We start from the raw sequence: 25,672 nt of genomic DNA, 5'->3' as shown, positions 1-25,672 counted from the left end.
CCATTTTAGATTAGTCCAGGGTTGCATTTCAGTGTTAACGGAGAAAAAAAACTAAACAAACAAAATGGAGACTTTTGAAAACAATGGCGTGGCTGCCCATGTTCGCTCTGCGTATCCTTGACGATCCTGTAAACAATAACATGGAGACTGAACTGCAGTCTTTGCTGGCTTTGTTGTCATTTTTAGCAGCCATTGTGCAGTTAAACTCTGCATTTTTTTAATACTGCAGCTACCTATATGGGCAAGAGGCAACTGTTTACACTTGTACACGCATGCCCAGTGCGCATGAACGGTCATGTGACATACATTTTCGGCCGTGTAGTATAGACGGAGATAGTTGCTGTGGAAACGCCAGTATAGACAAAGATCGTTTTCATTTTAAAATGCCGTTTTAAAACAAAAACGCACTAGTCGCCTTACTTTCTTCTGTAGTACCCAGAGAGAATATATTTTGAAGAATGTTTCAAATGCTTTTGTTCATATAATGAAAGTCAATGGGGTCCAAATCATCACTAGACCCCACTGGCTTTCATTGTATGGACAAAAGCATTTGAAACATTTTTCAAAATATCTTGAAGCCATCTTGAATCATTCAGTGCCTCCGCACTTTAAAACATTCATACACCACCTCCCCTCGAACATGTGTGTTCGGTGCATGCTGACATCGTACCACTCTAGCAGAGGTTAAACAGCTGTGCCTCAATACTATGATCAGAGCAATAATGAATGAGAGTCATATCAATTATTTGAGCTGTGGGAGCCGAGGGCTTGTTCGGGAAGAGAATGGTAAACACAGGCAGGGGAGAGAGCGAATGAGTGCACTATCTATGCGCTTTCCACACAGAAAGGCATCTTTGTGCCTGATCACTACACTCCTCACAGAATTAGGTTGACCTTTGACCTTATGGAGACACACTTCCTGTCACTGAATAGTTTGTCCTGTGTGCTAGACTGGTTATCATTCTGAAGATACTATTGAAGATTGTGTCGTAATGTTTGCAGATTGCTTGTCAGTGATACAGTTGACAACTGGGACAAACACATTTGATACTAGACACAGCAGATCCTTTGATTTCCTAGTTTGTGTTGATTCGTATTAAACATTAGAATACAGAACAAAGACGTTTAGTTACTAAGTCATGACTGCTTCACTTATTAACTAGCAGAGGTCAGCCATTTCCTTTGTATCCATTAGAATCATTAGTGTCATATTGATTCATGTGTACTGAATTTGAAAAATGACCATAGAGTAGCATTCAAATGAACTGGTTTTAAGTCAAAATATTATTTAATAGGATTAAATCGATATAAATACACTGAAGAAACATTTTCACAGTGCATTTAAGAGAAGCTTAATCACATATTTCACCTCTCATCTCCACAGTGCCATGTGGTGGGCATTTGGATGCCAGTGACGCAGGTTACATCACAACACCCGGTTACCCGCTGGAGTACCCGCCCCACCAGAACTGCCGATGGGTGATCACGGCACCCGAACCATCCCAGCGCATCGTCCTAAACTTCAACCCACACTTTGAGCTTGAGAAACTAGACTGCAGGTGAGCTTCATGGGCTATACGCAGCTGATAATACTGAATAGGAATCTATAGATTAAGAAACTATGTATTCATAACCATGTGATAAGGTAAAAGCAGAAACAAAGGGTTGGTGCAGTATATCAAAGTGCATTTCCTACACCCAAGAGGCAACAAGGAAATCTTGTTCTCTTTCTTTTATGTTTTATCTTTAATGGATGGATTTTATTAATGCTACTACTTAATATGAGTCATAACTGTAGTAGTTTCTTTAAAATTAGTTGATTTGGAAAAGACTGCTGATGTTACTTGCCTAGTGATTATTGGAGCCTGCCTGTGATGCCCCGCTGAGTCTGGCTCTAGTCGACGTTACACACACTCCCTTCACTTTAATTAAATATCCAATAAACAATGCTTTGACACACATTTCTGGGAATCATAAAAACGTGCAGACTTGAGCTCTCAGCATGTGTTTCACCGGCAGCTGTGTCGACTCCTCCCTCTATTGGACAGCAGCAGAAATGCACAGAACGTGGTCAGGATAATAACAGTACAGGGAGTTGTAGTGTATTTTCACAGTTTGGGTGGATTTGTTTTAAAGCGTGTTTCGTAAAGTGGGACGAATTCGGGGGGAATTAACAGCTGCTACTGAAGACTTTGACATTCATGAGTCATGTTTTACAAACCCTTCTCAGCAGAGCCACAAAGCCTGTCACAACCTGCCACTTTCAGCTCTCTCACTCTTCTCACTGAATATTGCCCTTTGTCCTTTTGGCATTTATTAACATTTTGGATCTATTAATTATACATAGAAGTGTTTTTAAAGAGAGATTTATGGGATGGCTTTTGACATTACTTTGTTGAAATTGGAGCATTAATTTTTCAGAAGCTTTTGTTGAGAGTGTCTTCACTGAGCACTTCCAGTGTGCACAGCAACAGAGAGAGATAGAGAGAGAGAGATCAAAAGACAGAGACAGGAAAGTCTGATATGTGTTTCATTCCAGCACTTTGCTTACCCCTTAGTGGTTTGAGAACGGGATAGTACTGTTGTTATTTTTGTCTCTCATATTCCCTCCACCCTGGCTTGATTGACAGAAGATGCGGCACGTTCCATTACATCACACATCCTTCTCCGTGCTTTCCTCCCACAGGGGATTTCTTTGCGCGTCCATTAGTAAACAGAACTCCATATTGAATCAGACACATTGCTACATTTGGAAAAGAGGAAAGTGGACAGTTTCCCAGTAGTTCTCAGGTTAACACAACCAGATCTAAGAATTAAAACAGATGTCTCTTTTTTTAACCTTCCATCTTCACACCCATCTGCTACTCCACTATAAATGTTCAGACTAGATTTTTACATTCTTTGAAGAAAATGTGAGTGCTGTTTGTCTTCACAAAACTAAAAGCTAGGGTGTTGTTGGTGGTTACCAGGGTGTATATATATATATATATATATATATATATATATATATATATATATATATATATATATATATATATATATATATATATATATATATTTATGTACATGGGATTTCATACACAAAGAGGGAATTATATTGTTGCCAAAAACAACACTAAAAAGTAAAAAAAAAAAAAAGACATTTATACATTTTTAAACCTGAAAATGGCAAAAAACACTGAAATTGACCCTTTACCAAGAGTTTGATTGACAGCCGATCTAACCAATCATAATGCCGAATCTGCCGTTTTGTCCGACAAAGCAATCGGGGAGTTAGTAGATTAACGTCGGTGGACTTGAAAAATGGTGTGCACTGATGTCTTTCCGCCATTGAAACAGCATACCTTCTGATGCTCATTCATGTTTATTTGATGCTATAAATTAGTAGGAAGAGATGATCGGTTCACAAGCCGCTTGAACTGAGGAGCTACAGCGATCTGTCACGACACTATAAAGAGCCACAAAACAGTATTTATTGTTTAAATTTCTTTAAAAAATAAAAAAAAAAAATTAAATTTGAGACTTTCATATAAAAAGTAACCTGCTCTGCCTTATCTGTCGACACGTTGTCAGTGTCCTCATTGCTACGCGATGTATTTTTCACTGCGTGAGAATGTGATGTGTGGCGTGAGAGCGGCTTGAAAGCATGGCTTGTTGGACGTAGCAACAGTAACTTTGCGAACGGTCAATTGTCAAAGACATCCATCTAGCACAAATTCACATATAAATAACTGAGCAGCACGGGTGGACACAAAAACGCTTTCAGTATGAATGGCCGCTTATTCACTTGGTGCAGCAGTAACCTAGCTAAATTTTCTAAAAAGTTACCTCTCAAAAAGTAGTCTCAGTGTTTGTAGGTGAATATCCAATTCATCCAATGCTTTTTTGTTCTCTTGATACTGTCTGTTTCTTTTGCTGACTGAGAAATCACTTCATGATGATTCAGTGAGAGAGCGGTCTGAATAAATGTGAATCCATTCAGACCGCGGAATGGATTCAGTTGGCCAGTTCACTAAAAAGAAAGAATGAACTCAAAAGAATGATTAACAAATGAGTGGAATTGACAGAGACACATCTGCTGAAATCACCATCCTGACCTTGTTCTCTATACTATCTCTCTTTGAAGCTCTGCAACCATTTAAACCACATAAAGGTTAAGTATGGTTATATACAGCCTGTGATTTCAGTGATGTACACAAAGATGGTGGAAACTACTGTTATGCCTGATCTGTAGACCTCATAAATGCACAAATGATATATCAGCATCTTCTGTTTAACACAAAGCCAGACTCTTCTTGGCTAAAATCAGCTCCCTAGCTTTTTTGTTTCTTTAAACTCCCTGACTTGTTCCCTGCTGTTTTTCTAGTGATTATTGTTTTTGTCCCTTGGCCAGGAGGATGAATTAAGGACAAAGTTGGGAATATCGAGTTCTGTTGGGGTTCAAAACAATCACAATTGTTAATGCCGAGTAAACACAAGCACTTCTTTAATAAACAAGTCGTAAAATGATCTATCCATTAACATGCTTAAACACAGCCGCCTCTGATTCTCTCATTAGCTTTGCAAGAGAAAACTGTCACGTGACCACATCTAGAGAGATGTTACAACAAAGTCTTTGTGAAGTGGACAGATCGTTCAGTTGCGTTGTCTAGACTTACAGACGGAGGACAGGGTGGAGTAAGACAGTTCCACTAAAATAGACTATACAACCATTCAACCCTGCCTTTATACAGCATGATATAACCCATGAATATAGTTTTGTTCTTGTAAACGAATGTACAAAGGATCATTCAGTGATGTCAAATTAGATTTTTGACTTGAATGAAATCAATCAATTTAGATAGATATTACCACAGGAACACATTTTTTCAGTTAACATTTAGTCTTTTCTGATGAGAATATATCATTCCATAACAGTTCTTTATCTGATGTTATTATGGATGTGTGCGATGTGACAGCGCCGTATGTATCATAAGCTCTCACCCTTCACATATATTGTGGTATAGACACTGTGGGAAGACTATTTATTTGATCTATGTTGATCCCGAGGTATCAGCTCACTATCTTTCCACTGGACACAAACTGGCTCCATCAGCAGCTAAGCGCTATACTTAATTTATTTAACCTGAAGCGTTTTTCCTGTCAGATATGATTATGCTGCTCAGGAATCATATCCAGGCATGCCTCTCAGTCCTAAGTGACAGATGTATATTTGCACACATGCTGAAAACTGGCTGCACTACAGGGTTTCTCCTTTGACCTCATGAAGTTTAGTCTGCTCGTCTGCCACCACACCCTTATGTTTCATCTTTCCATTCATTTCTCCTTCAACTCTGTCATAACCTCCCTTTTTCATCCATTCTTCCCTCCTTGGTTTGTAATTCTTACTCCTCCTCCACCCATCTGAAAAGAGCAGCTCATACTTACATCAATTTCCATACTGGTCCAGGCTGGTTTATGCTGGTGTATTGTTGGCTTGAAGTTGGTTCACAAAGCATTGCTTTTTTCTAGTAAAGCTACTTGACTGAGGACTGGTTAGCTAGTTAAAAATCATGGTAAATATGAAACACAATGATGACCACTGATGTTGGTCTCTCCCCTTCCATTTCCCCTTCTCTTCATCCCTCTTTCTTTCCCTCCATACATTGTGTCTGATTTAAATGACTCATCTCTCAAGGCATGGCACATTCTCAGCATTGCTTTATTCCACATTACCCTAGTCAGCTCTCTCCCTCATTACACACAGATGAGGTAAACAGTGTTGATAGTCCAGCCACACAGTCACTGCAAACACTTCCTTCACAGCATTTCCAGTTCTCCATAGAGACTGAAGTTGGGAAAAGTTGTTACTTGTTACTAAAGGAAAGGATGCCACTTTGGAGGCAGCATCTTTGTTCCAAAACTTTGAGTTAGCATGTTGCTAAGCTAGCAGTGCAATACAGAGCTCACCCATTATACATTAAAACTTATTTTTATCAGTGCATTTTTAGGTAGCACTTTATTTTAGTGCCCTTATGTATGCTTACATGTACTTATTGTAGTAATAACAGTAAATTATGCATAATTTCATGCAACTAACCCTCAACCAAACCTGATAGCACTGTTTTTTACAGTCCTGTTTTGCATGTACATACTATATACTTATTGTAATAATTACAATAACTAGGTAATAACTAGGCACTAGTCCTGAACCTACTCCTAAACCTAACCTTAACCCATGTAGTTACCTTTTATTAACCAGTACTGTAATTACATTGAAAGTGCACCTACTGTAAAAAAAAAGTGCAACCCCAAACCTTATTCTTAACCCTTATATTTAATATTACTCAGTACTTACATAAAGTGTAACCCTTTTTATTCATAATTTTATTTTATTATTTGTTATTATTGTTGCTTATGTAATGATTTTATAGCATTAAAAGTATTTTAAGTATATTTATATAAACATTTATATTAATTTTAGTATATTTATATATACATATTTATATTAATTTTAGATTTTATTATTATAGTCTATTGAATTTTAAGTATATTTCTATATTTTAATATTTATTATTGTTGCAGTGCATTATTGGATTGCCTTTTCTGGTAAGGATACATGCAGAGATACCTAGAAATTTGGCTAAAAGAAGATATTTCATAAGGCAGCATAACTGTCTTTTTCCCACTCATGAACTGTACTATAGTTATAGTGAGCTGCCTACATAGTCGGCATCATGAGTGCACTAATTATCCTGCCTACCTTTTGAAACAGACTTCATGTCTGTAGCTCATTTTTAAATGGTTTCGGAACAGAGCTGTTAGGTCATGAAATAAATCAGTAGAAAAGTACACTGTTTTTCTCCTGTTGCCAGAGAATGTGACGAAATCCAGATCTCTTTGAAACTTCAGGTGGATGACAAGCAGCAGACCCATGCAAAAGAGTAAATCTATCAGAGTTTACAGTTACTGCTCAGAGCTTACACGAAAGACACCGTCTCACTCGTCGGATCAGCTTCATTCTAATTCACCAGATTGTTCCACGCCTCCTTGGCACAGCATCAGATGTGTCCCGCTCCTAAAAGTTATAAATAGATTATTATGGAATAAATATAATAAGCATGGGTTGATTTATCATGATATATCTGTAATGCAATCAGCAAAGCTGCTCTACTGAATGACATGAGTATAGAAACGGGGCTGAGCAGGTTGAAGTCATGGTTCTCTCTCTCCTTTACCACTCTCTTTCTCTATCTCTCTCTTTCATCTTTATCCGTTTTTCATCCCCACTCTTTACACTCTCTTTTCCTCACTCAGGCACAGTATTCCAGTTTTTGATATTATCTGTAATCACCATATTAATACATAAGGAATGGATATTCCATTCTCCTCTGTCCCAGGGATTTTTATTAATTCAGTAGAGTGATAACATCCCTGAGGCTTCCAGACATAATATATATATATATATATATATATATATATATATATAGTATAGCAGTGGCACACTTCACACTCAAGCGACAGAAGCCGTTCAGTGACATCTATGTATTGTCTTCTGTGATGAGGCAGATCCAAACTGACGATCGCCCGAGAGCATTTTTAGACCTCTCAACTCCGGCCACATGCGGAGCAGTGATCACAGACCCTGGGACACCCCACCGTCTCCAGCTGGGGAGCGGAGACAGCTGCCTTTGTTCCTGTAGTAACCTCACGGGGGACAGTAGTGTTACTACAGTATGCTAGCCCTGTGTGTACGCACTAGCCTCTTAGCTGCTCGTGACTGACGTGAACGTCTATGAAAGGAACAATTTTACACAGCAGTTTCCCTCACTGTGTCTCCGCATGGGTCTTTTTTCCATGATAGATTTGACAAATGAATGTGTCTAACCTCACAGCTACATTTCCTCTCGAGTGAGGCCAACAGTAGCGGATGATATCATCACTCCGTGCGGCTCCCCAGGGGTCCTTCCGATCAATGCCCGTTTTCCGCTTTTAATGAAGAATCGATGGATGGTGTGAAGCCGGACAGGACTCAAGGGGGTCACGCAGGTCTCCCACACATATCACATCATTCTCAGAGTACTGGCATATCTGTTATCACCATTACAGGCTTGCTAGGCTTACAGGCCAAAAGGTCTTAGACATGAGAAAGATTGGTGTGTTTATTCTTGCATTATACAATATTCCAGTATAACTGGGTGTATAATGGAAGATTCAGTAGCCATTGTCCCAGACTTCTCTCTGACATTTCAAATTGCAACAACAACCTTACTTCTGTTTCTTCCTTCATACCTTTCCTGGTTTTACGACGAAACAAATGATAGCTCTGAGCACGGTCTGGGAATGCTCTTGAACTATTTTAGAGGCATTTACAGCATTTTAATTCTTCCACTGGGTAAGATTGAGGTTTTTAGACAAAGCCTGTGATTATTCACTTTTAATCAAGCAGGCGAGACTGCATTCGCATGGAGTAAATCTGAATCTATTCATCTAGAGGAAAAAAAAAATCTGAGATATTTCAAATTTGGGATATCTTTTAATTATATTTCATTCTAGACTTAGTTGTGGGTTTGCTGATCTGTAGCTGTGTAGTATCTGTATAAGTGTTATTGAAAGTGTTACACTGTTTTTTTATTAAAAGCTCTTGATGAAAATACAGATGAAATCCAGTGGAAGACAGTAATTATTTACAGTAAAACATGCCAAAGCAGAACATTTATGGTTTTTAAAATGATTTTGTCCATCAAGTCCCAGATTGTGCTTTGGATATCAACACGGTACCAAACATTACTCATATATAATGTAGTTTGGGTCCTATTTTAACTTTTTTTTTTTTATTATTGTTTTAAAGGATGAGGATACACTACACAACCTGTCCAAGTTGGCATCTGTTTCATTTTACTAGCTTCTACCAAGTCACTATGAGCTTATACCAGCAAAATACCATAGAGTTTTGATTGGACACACATCTTTTGAAATCAGCAAAACACAACATTTTCTTGAAAATTTGTTTAATTTTATTATATTTAGTTAGGGATGCAATATAATACAACACAGTACTAACACTGTCAGAGGTAATCGCTAGCAAATTTCAAAATGAATATTAACTTCTCATTCTGTACATGGGATTGTTTGATTTTGTAATAAACCTCCAGATTTACTGATATAATTGGACAGCATTCTATGTTTTATCTGGTTAAAAAACAAAGTATCCCCATCAATTTCAAAATTTCAGAAGATTTATCCCATCTTCTCCTGACGTTACACTCTAAAAATGCTGGATTAAAAACAACCCAGGTTGGGTTGAAAATGGACAAACCCAGCAATTGGGTTGTTTTAACTCAGCGGTAGGGTTAAATGTTTGCCCAACCTGCTGGGTAGTTTTATTTAACTCAACTTTTGTTTAAAAATTACTGTATTGCTTAATTAAAATGAACCCAAAGTATGTTGGAAATGAACATTTATTAATGTTCAATGAATAATTATTAAACAATAAACATGAAACTATTAAATTTATATTAATAAAATATTAAAGCTTATTAATAAACATTCACCTTTTGTCTATTATTGTTGTCTCTAATTGCATCTGGTTTTTAATTTCCCAACTATTTTGGGTTCATTTTAAGCTATCCATATAGCAATTTTTAAACAATAGTTGGTTTAAATAAAACTACCCAGCAGGTTGGGCAAACATTTAACCCAACCGCTGGGTTTGTCCATTTTCAACCCAACTTGGGTTGTTTTTAACCCAGCATTTTTTAGAGTGTAGTTGAGCAAATGTCTGACCCATTTGATCGCTCAAAAAACAACAACAAAAAACTCCCACAAATGGTGTAAAAATGACCTTCACTTTTACTAAAAACTCAACCTGGTCTCATGGAAAGACATACCTGTGGGAACGTTTTCGCGAGTCGCAAAAATCCACTGAACGACGAGTCACAATAAAAGATGAGAGATCAAATCAAGCTAAAACGGCACGATTACGGATGCTTTTTATGTCACATTTGCTTTTGTTAACACTATCGGGTATGTTTAGGTGTAGTGTTGGTGGTACGTTATTTTAAAAAGTAATAAAGCATTACACTTTTAGCGCCACTTACCGAACAAAATTCTCAAATTAGAACTGCGGTGATTTGTATAAAAACAACGTCATAAAAATGTATTCTGAAAAAATATAAACGTATATATATTATATTCACGTTTATCTGTTCCGGCAAAAAAATTAACATGCTTTTAGCGCCACTCAGTGGACATTTCACATTGAAACTGCAGTGATACGTACATATAAGTATTTTGCAACTCGCAAAAACGTTCCCACAGGTACGTTTTTCTAATGAGGGCAGGCTCTAAAAACTTAATGACTCTCATTTACAGTATATTGCTGTCAAACACAAAATAATCTCATTTTACATTGTGTCAGCAAATTTTGTGTTTTTGTCCTGTCAGATGCCTGGATCTGCAGGGGATGTCTGATGCTTGATAAGTTTGTGCAAGTGTGAAAAAGTAGATACAACGCGTGAAAGGCAATTAGCATGCGGCTCTGATGGTGGAGGAGGGGTACATCTGCAGATACTTGCTCTGCTGTGGTCAAACACATCATTTAGAGAGCACACACACATACTCAAGCTCAGGGTGCCAAAGCCTGTGTTTACCTTAATTAGCTGGTGTAAAGTAAGAGTGAAAACAAGGCCGATCAAAAGAAAAACAAGTGGAAAAGTGGCCAAAAGAGAAAACAGAATCAGTCTTTGATACACACACACAAAAAAAATGTGGTGTTTACGTAGTATGGACAATTTTTTAGGTCGGTCAACAATGGCAGCATTCTCACCCCAAACAGATTCACCATAGTAACAATATTCAGAAATAAGATCCATGAAAATCGAATTACCCTCGCATCCACAGCAAATACAAGCCAGTGTTTGTGTTGTCATTTGCCGCCCATGTGACTGCAGTGGTCTCACACAGCATGTGTCCTCAGTGCTAGGTGAATGTTGTTTTTGTAGGACGGTTTGTGCCTTAGTTAATTGGTGACTATGATTAATGAGAAAAAGTGAGAGTAACTTTTAACTCTGTACTAATTTGAAATGAAAAGCACCTAAAAGTTCACTAAAAAGAACAGAATAGTGTTTGTGTGGTTGTGTTTTATGTGTCATGACATTTATTTGAGAGTGCTTGTGTGTGTTTAAGGCTGGTTAAAGACAGCTGCTGGCGTCTGTCAGATGGTTCCTCTGTGCTTTCATCTTTCTCGCTGTCATGTTTTCATCCTTTATCACAGAGTGTCCTGTCATTTTGAGGAAAGAGACAGAAGTGCGTGTTGAGGTGGGACATGTTATCAGAGGCACTGAGAAGGGCTGTGCAAATGTTTGATTGGAGAGTGTTTGGTGCCTTCGGCTCCTGAGATATCCTTTTTTACTCTTACAGATTCAGTGAACCTCACAACCTGTCAAATAGAAGGCAAACAGACAGGGTTGAAGGAATTGTTGAAGGAAGATGTTAGTATACTCAATACAAATTTTGAAAGCTGAAAGTTGGAAAGTTTAAAGAAGTTTAAGTTTTTAAGCTTTACAGTTTTTTATGTAAATTATGGATGAGGATGGAATAACACAATTTCCCAGAATGCAGTGCAACCTATTGAATTCAATCGATTCCATTTCCTTTGATTCCAAATCCGATTCTAGTTCAGCTTCCTGTGAATCGTGGCCAGTTTAATTAAAATTCCATTATAGTAAATTCTGAATTTTTCTGCTACTCTGCAGTTCAAAGGTTTGGGGTCAGTAATATTTTTTGAAAGAAATTGATATTTCTTTCTTATTCAGCAAGGATGCATTGAATTGATCAAAATAAAGTTACAGTATAACATTACAAATTATTAAGAAATGCCTTTTAAATAAAAATAAAAAAAACCTGGAAAAACGTGTCACTATTTCCACAAAAATGTTAAGTAGCACAGCACAGTTTTCAACATTGGTAATAAGAAATTATTATTGAGCATCAAACCAGCATATTAGACTGCTTTCTGAAGGATCATGTGACACTGAAGAATGGAGTAATGATGCTGAACATTCAGCTTTGCATCACAGTTCTTTTAAATAGTTGTAATATCACACTATATTAGTGTTTTCACTATATTTTTATCAAATAAAAGCTGCCTTTGTGAGCATAAGAGACTTCTTTCAAAATCTTACAGACCCCAAACTTTTTAACGGTAGTGCAAATAAACCTATAAGAAAGAATAATGACCCTATTATCACCTTAAAATGCTCAACAAGCAATCAACAAGGAAACAATGGTGTCTATATTGGAGTTATCAAAAGTACTGACTTCTGTACCAAGTCGGTACTGAAATGTAAAAAATGTGACGCTTTGAGCGTTGTTGAGCAGATTCGTAAACACCTCTGATTGTGTTCACAACTCATCGGATATGTCTGTGATTGGCTACAATGATCAACGCTGTAAAAACATGTTGTAAATAGACATCAATGACGTTTTTTCTCTGAACGCTTTCACAGATACACACGGGAGCGTTTGAAAGTAGCCGTCTATCGTGGACCAGTATAGACGCCTGCTTTCAAATGCTCCCACTTTCTAATTCAAACACTTCTGTGTTCTTTCAAACGCTCCCGTGCGTTGATCATTATAGCCAATCACAGACATATCCGATGAGCACGTGAACACAATGGCCAATCAGAGGTGTTTATGAAGGTGTTTGAGCAATGCTCAAAGCATCACATTTTTAAAATTTCAGTACCGATTGGTACCGAAGTTGGTACTTTTGACAACTCTAGTCTATATCTTTTTTGACAGCATTGCTGTATGTCAACAACTCAGTCTCATTTGTGTCTGTTTTTATGTCTTTTAAGGAATTTTAGGAGAAACCTGTGAGACTTAAGTAGGTACATCAATGAATCATAACTGAGAACTCCATTAAGCCTCCCAAACTATGACAGAGCAATGCATTTGTCCTCTAGGAATACACCACACTGAATAAATATGTCAGAGGCGAGAAATCGTAGTTTCTCCAACTCAAGGCTCATTGATTTCTCTGTCTGTGCACTTGTCTCTAGAGTTGGAGCAGTGTTTTAGACAATGACTCTCTAGCGCTGAAGGGTACAGATGTTCGGAGGGTCCACAGGCTTGCTGAATTGGTGGTTAAATGAGGCACAGCATGCTGTGTGAAGTCACGCTCTTCTGCTAGAACAGCTACATAAACCTCAGCCTTATTAACACGACAGCGCTGTGCTAAGTAGCAGCACTTTTTACCCTCTCTGCCTGCCAGCTGGACCCAGAATCACTTCTGGCTGTTATGTTGTTTTAAAAAGAAACTCTTTGATTCACCTTTCAAAAGAGAGCAGATAATACACCTTCCCTTGGATGGTTTTTTTTTTTAGTCATTCTCTAGCTGTTTTTAATTTACCTACCATCAGGTCAAATTTTAAAAGCTTTTCAGAGAAAGAATGTATTTAGTAACCTGGCAGAAAGTGTAAGGTGTGTATGATTGACATAGTTAATTGAGATTAAACACCTTTTAACCTCAATCCCATTGTGATTTTCTCTTCCAAGGCTGTTTGTGTTTCGAGAGTTAACAGGAAAGAAACTAAACAAAACAAAGAAAGACAAAACTCATTATGTAGAGGTGGCAGAATAGACGGACCTTTAACACACATTGTGTTGTGTGTCTGCTCCATCTGTAATGTTTACAGTAATGCAAAAATCTTGGAATACCTTTCTGTAAGGGACTGATATGATGGACTGACCTCAAATTGGGGATGTATGAAATATTGCTACCAATATTATTACAATGTTTTATTTATCGGCATCAGTATATAGTGGATATATCGGCCGATATTGGATTTTCATGCCTATTTCATCTATTTTTATATTTATGTTGCTGTCACTTGAAGCGGATATTTAAAAACACTACTAATTTACAAAAGCTGTTAAATGCAATCTTTTGCAAATCTCAAAGTCCATTTTTCATACTGTACATTATAATGTTGTGATGCATAAGTTCACTTGTAGCAGTTAAAAGGACTATTTTTAATATTTAGTGTTTTATTTATTTATTTATTTATTGGGCAAAATTGTATCGGACAGTGTTTGTAGCACACAACTGTCAATCTGGTGTCAATTCCAGTTCAGAGAAAGACACGACTTGAAAAAACATTTTTAATTTGTGGTTATATGCATTCGACCTCTTGAATAAACATCTCGGTGTTTGGTTTTCTGCATAGGTACGACTTCATTGAGATCCGGGATGGTAACTCAGAGAACGCGGATCTGTTGGGGAGGCACTGCAGTAACATCGCACCCCCTGCGATCATCTCCTCAGGCCCCGTTCTGCACATCAAATTCGTCTCAGACTACGCCCACCAGGGGGCAGGGTTTTCGCTGCGCTATGAAATCTATAAGACAGGTAAGTGTGTGCTACCCAGCAGGATTTAGTTCATCAGAAACAATGCAGTGTCAAAGCCTCACCTGCTGTTTATGCATCTCTCCTGTGTGCTTTAAGCAATAGTTTTCTGTTCTAGCCCTTGTACTAACAGAGCGTTTACAGCATGGGAAGAGTTCATGTGGGTCCATTGAGCCTGTAAAGGAAGCAGGATTTCTGTGTCAATGTAACTGTCTCTCTTAACACGTATCACAAATTCTCCCTTTCACACAGGAAGCATGTAGCTCACCTCTTCCTTTATCTACCCACTACTTCTTGCAGCATGGGCTGCAATGTGTCAAATCCCACCTGCCTGAGAAGTGTTGATTTGCTGTTGTCAGTCGGAGGGAAGAGTCCCCATTGGTCAGTGTGGCGTCATTGACAGCCCACCAGTTTTATTACTTGGTGGAAAGGTGTAGATTCATTTTTGTAAACTGGAGGGAAAGGTTCTTATTGGATAGTTTAGAAGAAAGGATTGCCATTTATGACAAGTTCCAAATGGCTTTTATGGATTGGAGGGAAAGGCTGTGATGGGTTATTGGTTCAAATGCAGTGGGTTACTATAATCTCAGTTTCTGAATTTGAATTTGAATTGATGTTGCAAACAGAATACAGAATTTCAATTTGAGTGTGAGTAAATTAATTGAATTTCTGTATTGTATTGAATTGAATTGAATTGAATTGAATTGAATTGAATTGAATTGAATTGAACAGACAGATAGATAAATACAACCCGAATTCCAGAAAAGTTGGGACCATTTTAAATGAGCCTTGGCCCACAGGACACGATGGCACTTCTGGACCATGTTCACATATGGTTTCCTTTTTGCAAGATAGAGCTTTAGTTGGCATCTGCAGATGGCACGGCGGATTGTGTTTACTGACAGTGGTTTCTGGAAGTATTCCCGGGCCCATTTAGTAATGTCATTGACACAATCATGCCAATGAGTGATGCAGTGTCGTCTGAGGGCCCAAAGACCACGGGCATCCAATAAAGGTCTTTGGCCTTGTCCCTTACGCACAGAGATTTTTACAGTTTCTCTGGATCTTTTGATGATGTTATTCACTGTAGAGGATGTGATTAGCAAAGCCTTTGCAATTTGACATTGAGGAACATTGTCTTTAAAAGTATTCCACAATCTTTTTACGCACTCTTTCACAGCTCTGCCCATCTTTACTTATGAGAGACTCTGCCTCTCTAAGACAACCCCTTTTATAGCTAATCATGTTACAGACCTGATATCAATTAACTTAATTAGTTGCTAGATGTTCTCCCAGCTGAATATTCTCAAAATTTCTTGCTTTTTCAGCCATTTGTTGCCCTCTTGCCAACTTTTTTGAGATCTGTAGCAGGCATCAAATTTGAAATGAGCTCATTTAATGGATAAAAGTGTACAATTTCTCCGTTTAAACATTTGTTATGTTATCTAAGTTCTATTGTGAATAAAATATTGGCTCATTTGATTTTATTCAAAATTTAAAAAACGTCCCAACTTTTCCGGAATTTAGTTTGTAGATAGATAGATAGATAGATAGATAGATAGATAGATAGATAGATAGATAGATAGATAGATAGATAGATAGATAGATAGATAGATAGATAGATAGATAGATAGATAGATAGATAGATAGATTGATTGATTGATTGATTGATTGATTGATTGATTAATGTTCATAAATTAAGTCGATTCAATTATGAATTTTGCACAACTGTGGTGACTAGTAGGCGTTCACACTGCCAGGTGCCTCGATGTTACTGGTGGTCTGTGCAATTGGCCGTAACTTAACATAATTTCTATTTTCATTATTACTTATCAAATTAGAATAATGAAATACGTTATTGCTGCTAAAAAATAAAGAGAAAAAAATTTGCCGGGAAATCTCTTTGGGTTATTTCGTCGCTATAGTCTGTGTGTGCTCTGAGCACCCAGATTAACTGTAGCTGACCCCTGGTGCCTTCTTATACTGTATGATTTCTCTCTCCTTCATGGAGCCTGGTCGACATGCACCGGCACAAATTCAGATCAAGGCGGCTGCTGGCAGGCAAAATAAACAGCGTGGAGACATCCCTTGTTCCTTTTTCAACCTTCTGAAAGCATTCCGGGAATGTCTCTTTAATTGACTCCTGATCTACCCTCCCCTGAGGCCTGGGGGCAGCTGGGGTTACTAACACAACATGTGTGATGGTCTTTCCTCTTAGCTCACCGCAGTAGTGTACTGGGATAGCCATGCAGAGCAGCTGTCATGAAGCTGGTGGAAGACACTGGTCGGAAATGACCAGTTAGTAGTGTGCAGTTGGAGGGTCCAGGAGTGACAGTTGCTTTTGAGGGGCTGAAATACAAAATCACATCCTTAATGAGATCCACCAGTCAGATGACAAGCTAAACCCGCTCATTAGTGTAGACACCCAACGCTGAGAGATATCAGCAAATGCTTTATCGTGAACAGAAGCCCCACACCTCCCGCTTTACGGAGGAAGTGATGACACAATCCGTTGAGTGTGATCTGATAGTGTGAGAGCTCCATAGCAACCTGGCTAACACAGCGCAGAGGTATGAACAGAGACAGTGATGAATGCTATAACAACGGCAGGCAGGTCGCAGGTTTTTTTTAATCATAAACAAGCAATAATGATGAGACCCGTTGGCGTGTGGAAGCTCGCAGTTGCCATGGCATTAACAAGATCTCATTATACTCAGAAGATGCGTGTGAAAATGTGTGGGAGTGTGTGTGTGGATGTGTGCGTGTTCAAAAACAAAGATAAAGAGATTTTTTTTGGGACCGAATTTTGATGAATTTGAAAAAGTGTGTTTGTATATAACTCAATGATTACCTCATAAACACCTCTATTTGTTAGTAGTACACATCCTCTGATCATTTGAAGAGTAGTGCTAGTAGAGACAATCACATACTGAGTAGGTACTAGATTTGAATTTGAACTTCACTACCATTAAAAAAATATGCTCTATATAGTGTGAATATGGGTAGTATGAATTAAATTTGGATGTATATCTGCCATGTTGTTACTGTCATGTGACCTATCAGCGTCAGTTACATCGCTTCAATGCCATTCATAAATCCTCTCCCGTGGCCTCATGACACTGTAAAGTGTTCATCAAATGTGCACTTCAGAATCTCGGCAAAAGTAGTAGCCTACTTTTTGTCTACTGTTTTCGAATACAATGGCTGCGTCCGAAACCGCATACTCTCTTGAGTAGGTACTTATTTTGAATAAGTAATTACTTCATAACGGCGAAAAAAGAACATTCTATGTATGAATGTGTGTAGTATGAATATAATCTGGATGTACTACATTCACCATATTGTCATTATCACGTGACCTACACTGTAAAAAAGAATCGTTGGTTTAACTTAAAAAAGGTACAAGTTGTCTTAAAATTTTGAGTTCATTTAAATGAAAAATTTGAGTTTACTATTTGAGGAAATAGTAGGTCATCCGGGTACTTTTTGCCTACTCTTTACTGTGAAAGAGTACTGTGAGTCCAGACATACTTATTTTGTCACATACTGTTTTTCACCTATATATAGTTGGATGCAGCAATCATAACTTTGAATCAGACTTACATCATTTCCTGATATATATATAGAGATCAAAGAAGGAACATTTAGTAAAAGAGAGGGAAAAATAGAAGGAAAATTCTACAAACAGAAGCAATTGGAACGCATCCCAGAATCCCAGAGTGTAAGTGTTGTTTATTTATATTGGTGAATGTACTGGACGTGTCCTGGCGTGGCCAGGGCAGTTTTCTCTAGCAGTGATAGGGATCTTGGGTAAATACACAGCCTGGAGGTGTGTCCGTCATATGCTGCACAGCCTGCTGGGAAGAAACACTGCATCAGTTCTCCACCTCCTGCTGCACACAGGAAATCAGTATCTTGTCGCCCTTGAACCGCAAAACAGCTACCTGTGCCACCAAGCTCTGAGATTTCAGCCCTTGCCCTTGAGAGCAAAATGATGTGTTATTTCTTCAGCTGTCTGAAGCCTTGGTCTGGACTCCTATCTTGCAAAATTAATGTGCGCAGTAGGGATGGCTCATGGGAAAACACCCCAAACCAGACACTTGATTTCAAATGGCCAGCATCAGCCATCTTTATTATGTTGTTAAGTTGCTGCATTCAGAGTGTTAGAAAGCCCAGTGACCTTACATACTGACTTACATCTGAACCTCATTCATAATAACCACTTAGTTTACTCAACCATACATTTAACCACATGATTCTGTTGCCACGGTTACAATCTAAAAACTCTCAGCCAATCATCTCTTTATCAGTGGAGTTCTAGAATAGCGAATTACAGCTCACAACACAACTGCCCTATAGCTATAGTGATGGTCGCCTATGACTGCATCCCTTACTGTTAGAATTAAGAGGCTAATGGATGGAGATTCTGCCCTACAGATGTTTTGATGCCCTGGAACACTCACCAATCAGATCACAGCAATGAAATGCTGTGAAATATCAATCTGTTAAATATCACTAAGAAAACCAAGGAAATCAGACAGTGCAGCACAGGATTTGTTTTTAACTTAAAGGCATAGTTCGTTAAAAAATGAAAAATTTGTCATTATACCCCTCATGCCTTTCCATATGCTTTTATGCTTTTAATGGAACACAAAAGTGGAGATTTTATGCTCCACTTTTCCATAAAACGGACAAAATGGCAAACATAATCCATAAAATTTGTGCACTATATTTCAAGTATGATAGATTTGTGAGGAATGCACCAACATATAAGATTAGATTTTAAGTTTTATATATATATATATATATATATATATTACACTGTCTTGTATAAGTTTGCAAATAAGATTTTTTTTAAAGTTTTTTTATAGAAATTAATACTTTTGTTTCGCAAGGATTAAGGATTAAACAAAGGATTAAATTTATCAAAAGTGATAGTAAAGATATTTATAATGTTAAAAAAGATTTCTATTTCAAATAAATTCTGTTCTTTTGAACTTTCTATTCATCAATGATTCCTAAAAATATATCACAGTTCCAAAAAAGCTCAGCTGTTTTCAACATTATAATAAGAAATGTTTCTTAAACAGCAAATCAGCATATTAAAATGATTTCTGAAGGATCATGTGACACTGAATACTGTTGTAATGATGCTGTATATATATATATATATATATATATATATATATATATATATATATATATATATATATATATATATATATATATATATATATTGGCTGTTAAACTACCATTTGGCTATGATAGAACTGGAATATGGTTCACAAGACATATGGACTATTTTAATGTTTTTTTGTTTAGTTCTTTTCCTTGGTTATTTGCCATCAGCATATTGCTCATGTATGTGTATGGCATTAAAGCATAGATGAAAATCTTGCCAGCACACCTCACAAATATAATCTCTCTTACACACAGACACACACCGTTCACTCATCCATGACAATCATTCCTATTCTACCCAGCAACGCTCCTTAATAACAGCCCCCCGATTTCCCTCCAGCCACAGACAGACCCAGCCACGCACGCCAATCCTGGCACTAAGCCTCCAACGCACTGTCCAGACGCGGCTTTCCCCTACTGGATGAGGGGTGGGGGAGAGTTTCCCCATCCTTCTGTGGGCTGGCTGTTTTTACCATGCTCACAAACATGAATTAATGAGAGCTAACAAAAATGCTGATGGCGTCGGGGTCACTCATGCATACTGGAGCCCAGTACAGTAGAGGCTCAGCGGGGGTCTGGCATACTGTTTGTCTGTCTGAGGTGGCGTGAGTACGAGGGGTCAGCGCGTGACTGGCAGGGTCTCATACGCTCTAATATACTCACACACACACACAGCCTATCTGAAAAACAAGCTGTAGTAAAGCATAACGTCACCACTGCAGGGTAAAGGGAGTCTGACAGCACATCTGACCCAGTAATGGAGGGAACGCACCAGTCTGGATGCTTTCACGCAACTGTATTTATCTGGTATTAGAGTGTCAAGGAATGGAGGAAACCAAAATGCAATGGCAAAAGAAAAAATCGCAAATGGAATTTATTCTTCACATCTTATATATAGTCTGGAAGCCAAGTGATGTTATCACATACATAATGTCCTTTAGGAGAAACACATATGAAACAAAATTGATAGTTAAATGAAACTTTTCCAAGCCATCTTGTTCTTTACCTTTGTGGAATTGAATTTGGTTTTGGATTTGTATTGTATCATACTTGATGTCTGTGATGAGAAAACTCATGGTAATCACCATAAAGACTTTAAAGTAGACTCATTGGTGAAACGGAAGAAATGGTGTTGTCTTTTTGTTGTTGAGGTTTATTTGAGCATTAGAGGGGATTTTTAGGCTGCCAATGTGGACAGGGATAAGACTGCTGGATCAATCCCTGTCATTGTGTCAGGATGTGCTGGAAATTGTTGTAGAGCTGCATTTAACTACCATATAGTCCTTATGCGCCAGAGAAACAAGCTTGCAACCATCTTTAGAATTTTATGTTTGAACTTTCCGTTTTGCGGCAGCTCTGTATATTTCTATAGCATCACTGTCGAAGAGTAATTAGCTGGTGAAGAGAATTTACTTATTGTAGAGTTAACGAAAGTTATCATGAGCATTGTAATGTTTGAATCGGATGTCATAACAAATGTCAGTAGACGGGGAAGTTTTTAAAATGAGTGGCTCATTCATAAATCTGTAGGATCTTACCTTCATGCTGTGGAAATACAAACCAGAAGACAGAACACAATGAGCACAGTGCTGAAAAGGGGTGGAGCTACATAAGGGACACATAGACATACTGTATGTAATGAGTTATTACTGATCACTGCATAAATGGGAGAAACAATAAGGAAAGAGAGTTTGTGTTGAAGAGAAATAACATTCAACGCATGACGTGTTCAAGCAGGTGCTAGAGGAAATGCATGACCATTTTGCTGAGGATGTGAATCCGACACATTCATACATGCGCAAACATGTAGGACTTGAACAGATGTAGTGTGCTGTATTAGTGCAGGAGGGTGTAACATTAACCCTGGCCTGCTGTCTCTCTGGGACCTGTCTCTCTCTCAGCTGCTAGGTGCCAGACAGGCCCCGATTTCCTGTGTGCTGCCCACACTGAGCGGGTGCACGAGCATAGGCCATTCTACACCCTATTTAGCGGGGCTTCAGGCATCCTTGTCTATCATCTTAACCCCACTGAAAATGCTGTCAGCAGGGAATTGTGAGATGAAGTTTAAAAGAGATAAACATTTACATTTATGCACTTGGCAGATGCTTTCATCCAAAGCAACTTATATAGCATCCAAGGTATACATTTCTATCACTGCTTGTATTCGCAGGAAATCAAACCCATGTGACCTTGTATGCACCATGCTCAGCTGTTTGAGCTACAGGAATGCACTTAATAAAATGAAGTCACATTGTGAGATATAAAGCTAGAATTATGAAAAATAATTGTTCATGTGGTATTGTTATTCGGATGTCAGGGAGAAAAACTAAATGCAGTGACAAAAAGAAATAGAAATTCACAATTGAGATTCATTTATAATTAATAATAATACAAAGTAATTTGAATAAATAAATAATTATATTATTTTTTTTTTATAATTTTAAAAATTAAATTACAATTACTATGATAAAAATAAATTAAAATTAAATAATCTCAATTGTGTCTTCTAGTAAGCAATTTTTTTCTAGAAAAATAAAGCCTCAATTTAATTTTATTTCTTACTCTGAGGTGGCTTCAATAAATCCATCTGTGATCGCCTCAGCCCTCTTAAAGTATGCGATTATGTGATCTTTATCTGATGTTTACTGAAATCTGTATCTGTATGCCGTCATTGAGTCCAAAACATTGCACAGGTTGGTTGATTTGGGGTTCCATCCAGGGGGTCAAGGTTGGCTTGATAACTTTGCATAAAATACTTTAATTTTTTTTTTTGCACACCACATTTTCTTTTTGGCTTATTAAAGGTACGTAATGTAACTTTTGGCGCTCTGGCAGTTAATAAACAACACTGTATGCGTCTTGCAGAAGAACATTGTAGCCTGAGCTACTTCTCTCTGTTTATGTTTATGATGTGTCACACAGGTATTGGGATACTCCACAGTGGTTAATTGGCGTCCCGCTCAGTCTAAAATAGTCTAATACCGTAGTGATTTAGGGTAAGACAAAAACACGGTTTGGATGATGTACTCACTCATTATATAAATGTTCTGAACAAAAAAAGTTACATAGTGTACCTTCAAAAAATGTTACCGGGACAAATATTCTTAAACTTTTTAAAAAAAAAATAGACCTAAAAAAAATGTACCTCTGAACTGCAGCATCCAGCAGACTCTTGTGCATGAGAGCGTCTTTGTGGGTCTCAAGGACAGGTCTGAACACGTCCACATGGGGTCACTGACCTGTCATTAATGCCTCAGACATTATACTGCTGTCTCCGGCTCTAGTACTTTAAATAGCGCTCTGTTAATTTTGCAATGGGGCTGAAGGAAGATATGTGTATAGGTGATTTGAGGTTGTGTGAAACACAGTTGTCACTCCCGGCCTGTGCAGTTGTATGCTGTGTACCCACGCAGCTGCTCTGCAAGCACAGAAATAGTTAAAGCATTTCAGTTATTGAGGAGTTAAGAGTGTTTGTTCTCTGATCCGCTGATGTTTTACCCCCACAACCCCTGTCAACAGATCTCTTTTAAGTTCTTTCTCATCTATACTTTTATTTTTTAAATAATCTGAGTGGCACTTCCTGTGAGAGAGAACAGAGAACCTTTGAGATTACAGAAAGGATATCATGGGATTCAATGTGCTTGACTGCATGTGTGTTGAGGTGTGCCTTTCTGTGCATTAGTATGAGCTCTGTGACTCTGCATCCCTCTGAAGTGGTGACATTACACGTGAACGTGCTGTGCATCGTGTCAAAGGCTGGTGTGTAGGACGTGTGTCACGGCTGAAGGTGAAGCATGACTGTGCATGTGTTAGCATACAAGAAGCACTACTAACTCTTGTGATACAAAGCCGAACACTGGCCAGCACAGGCTTAAAACCAGCATGAAACTATAAAGGTTTATTAAACAGTCTTAAAGGGATAGTTCACCCAGAAATGAAAATCCCATCATTTACATACTGATCCAAACTACGATATTCTTTGTACTGTAAAACACAAAATGAGATGTTTAGCAGAATGTCCAAGCTGCTCTTTTTCATACAATTAAATAGTTTGGTGATTCATACTGTAAAGCTCCAAAAAGCTCAGCAGAATTAGCTTGGAATGAAAATGAAAAAGGTACAGATACAAAAAAGGTCCATTGTTAATTGCGTAGCAATGCATGAAGCACAGCAGAAGTCACTTAATGCCGTAAATCAGTGCAACCAACTTAAAACCATTGCAAAATCTGTGTGGAAAAAACGCATGTGAAATTCCCGATTGCGTGGATTCCTGTTAAATGACCCTATTTCAACTGCGAAAATATTTGTTGAATGACAGCAAATATGACTGCATCTTAAGTCTGATATACAAAGTTTGGATTCCTGAATAAAAACATCTGAACAATACAACAATTTGGCCTACCTTTAAACAACATGTGATCACAGAAAATTAATATATATAACTTGGTCAAATGTTATGTAGGGGACTCAAATTGGTGAACCTTTAAATGAGGCTGTTTATTACAAGAACCATCCAAATTGATTCACTAGAATGAATCAGACTTTCCAAAGCTAAAATTGGAGAGAATGAGATAGTGTTTACTTATACAGCACTGGCACAACATTAAACTGAGATGCATATCATACAACGTCATGTCCTAAGATGACACCTTAAAGGGTTAGTTCACCCAAAATTGAAAATTCTGTCATAAATTACTGTCGTTCTACATCCGTAAGACCTTCGTTCATCTTTGGAATACAAATTAAGATGTTTTTGATGAAATCCAAGAGCTCTCTGAATTTCAAGGTCAAGAAAGGTACTACATACATTGTTTAAACAGTCGACCTGACTGCAGTGGCTCAACCTTAACTTTTAGAAGTGACGAAAATACTTTTTGTGCGCAAAAACAAAACAAAAATAACGACTTTATTCAACAATATCTTCTCTTCTGGTGTCATTCTTCTACGCCGTTTACGTTCAGTGCTTCCATGTTCAACATCAGAACACCGACTTGGTATTGGCGCACAAAAAGTATTCTCGTCGCTTCATAAAATTAAGGTTGAACCACTGCAGTCATGTCGACTATTTTAACAATGTCTTTAGTACCTTGAAAGTGGTGGTTAAATTGTCAGACGGCTCTCGGATTTCATCAAAAATATCTGAATTTGTGTTCCAAAGATGAATGAAAGTCTTGAGGATGTGGAACGACATGAGAGTGAGTAATTAATGACAGAATTTTCTTTGTTGGGTGAACTAACCCTTTAATATGCTCAGTGCTGCCCTGAGCGCTACTATGTTACTAAGTCTGTCTGTTTCACAGAACTCCCTCCTTTATTAGATGCAAACGTGCAGCATGAGAAACACTGAGCGCTATCTCCGACTGTAGCGGTAAATGAATATTGACAGCAGCTGCAGGGATGGGAAATCATTCTAATTTAGCACTTTTGCAGATGAAGTATTTTTTTGTACAGATTTAAAGCTTCACTTTGATGAATGTTCCCGTTTTCGTTCACATCAATATGTTTTTCTCAGAGAGCTAACCGAGTGTGTCTCTTTCTTTGTGTGCGAGAAATCAAGTAATGTGCTTCTGCTGTCCCTCCAGAACAAGTCCACTCTCTGACATTTTGGTCAATACAAAGCCGTCATGTCTCACACATACAGTGTGTTTCAGCTGCTGTCTTCATGTATTTTCTGATTTCTCTTCCCCCAGGCTCCGACTGTTCCAGAAACTTCACCAGTCCGTCAGGTGTGATCGAGTCGCCCGGCTTCCCTGACAAATACCCCCACAATCTAGAGTGCACCTTCATCATCATCGTCCCTCCTCACATGGACGTCACCCTCACCTTCCTGACATTCGACCTGGAGAACGACCCCTTGCAGGGCTCGGAGGGCGAGTGCAAGTACGACTGGCTGGAGGTGTGGGACGGCCTCCCGCAGGGTGAGTCTAGATGTTGTAATCCCGAAGAATTCTGTTTGGATTTACAGTCGGGGTTTGGATTAGACCGCGGTTTTCCAAAGTCCAGACCACCCGTGACTTTAAGAGGATTGCATTTCCCATTTCGCTCTGACCTCATTGTCTGCTTCGAGATCATTATGTTGCTTGTCTGCCGTACATAATTTGG

General features: G+C 38.2%; 1 protein-coding gene across 2 annotated transcripts in view; it reads left to right on the top strand.

Moving 5' to 3' along the window:
* The window catches only part of nrp2b (neuropilin 2b), an 85,797-nt gene that overhangs the window by 8,456 nt on the left and 51,669 nt on the right, over positions 1-25,672 (top strand). For both annotated transcript variants that reach the window (XM_067408734.1, XM_067408735.1), the window contains exons 2-4: positions 1,385-1,559; positions 14,211-14,392; positions 25,261-25,488. In XM_067408734.1, coding sequence (XP_067264835.1) covers positions 1,385-1,559; positions 14,211-14,392; positions 25,261-25,488 — 585 coding nt within the window. The remainder of the gene's footprint in view (positions 1-1,384; positions 1,560-14,210; positions 14,393-25,260; positions 25,489-25,672) is intronic.

Source organism: Chanodichthys erythropterus, chromosome 14, assembly GCF_024489055.1.
Source record: "Chanodichthys erythropterus isolate Z2021 chromosome 14, ASM2448905v1, whole genome shotgun sequence".
NCBI lineage: Eukaryota > Metazoa > Chordata > Actinopteri > Cypriniformes > Xenocyprididae > Chanodichthys > Chanodichthys erythropterus.
The sequence above is the reverse complement of the archived record's forward strand: the minus strand, read 5'-3'. Positions and strand labels throughout refer to the sequence as shown.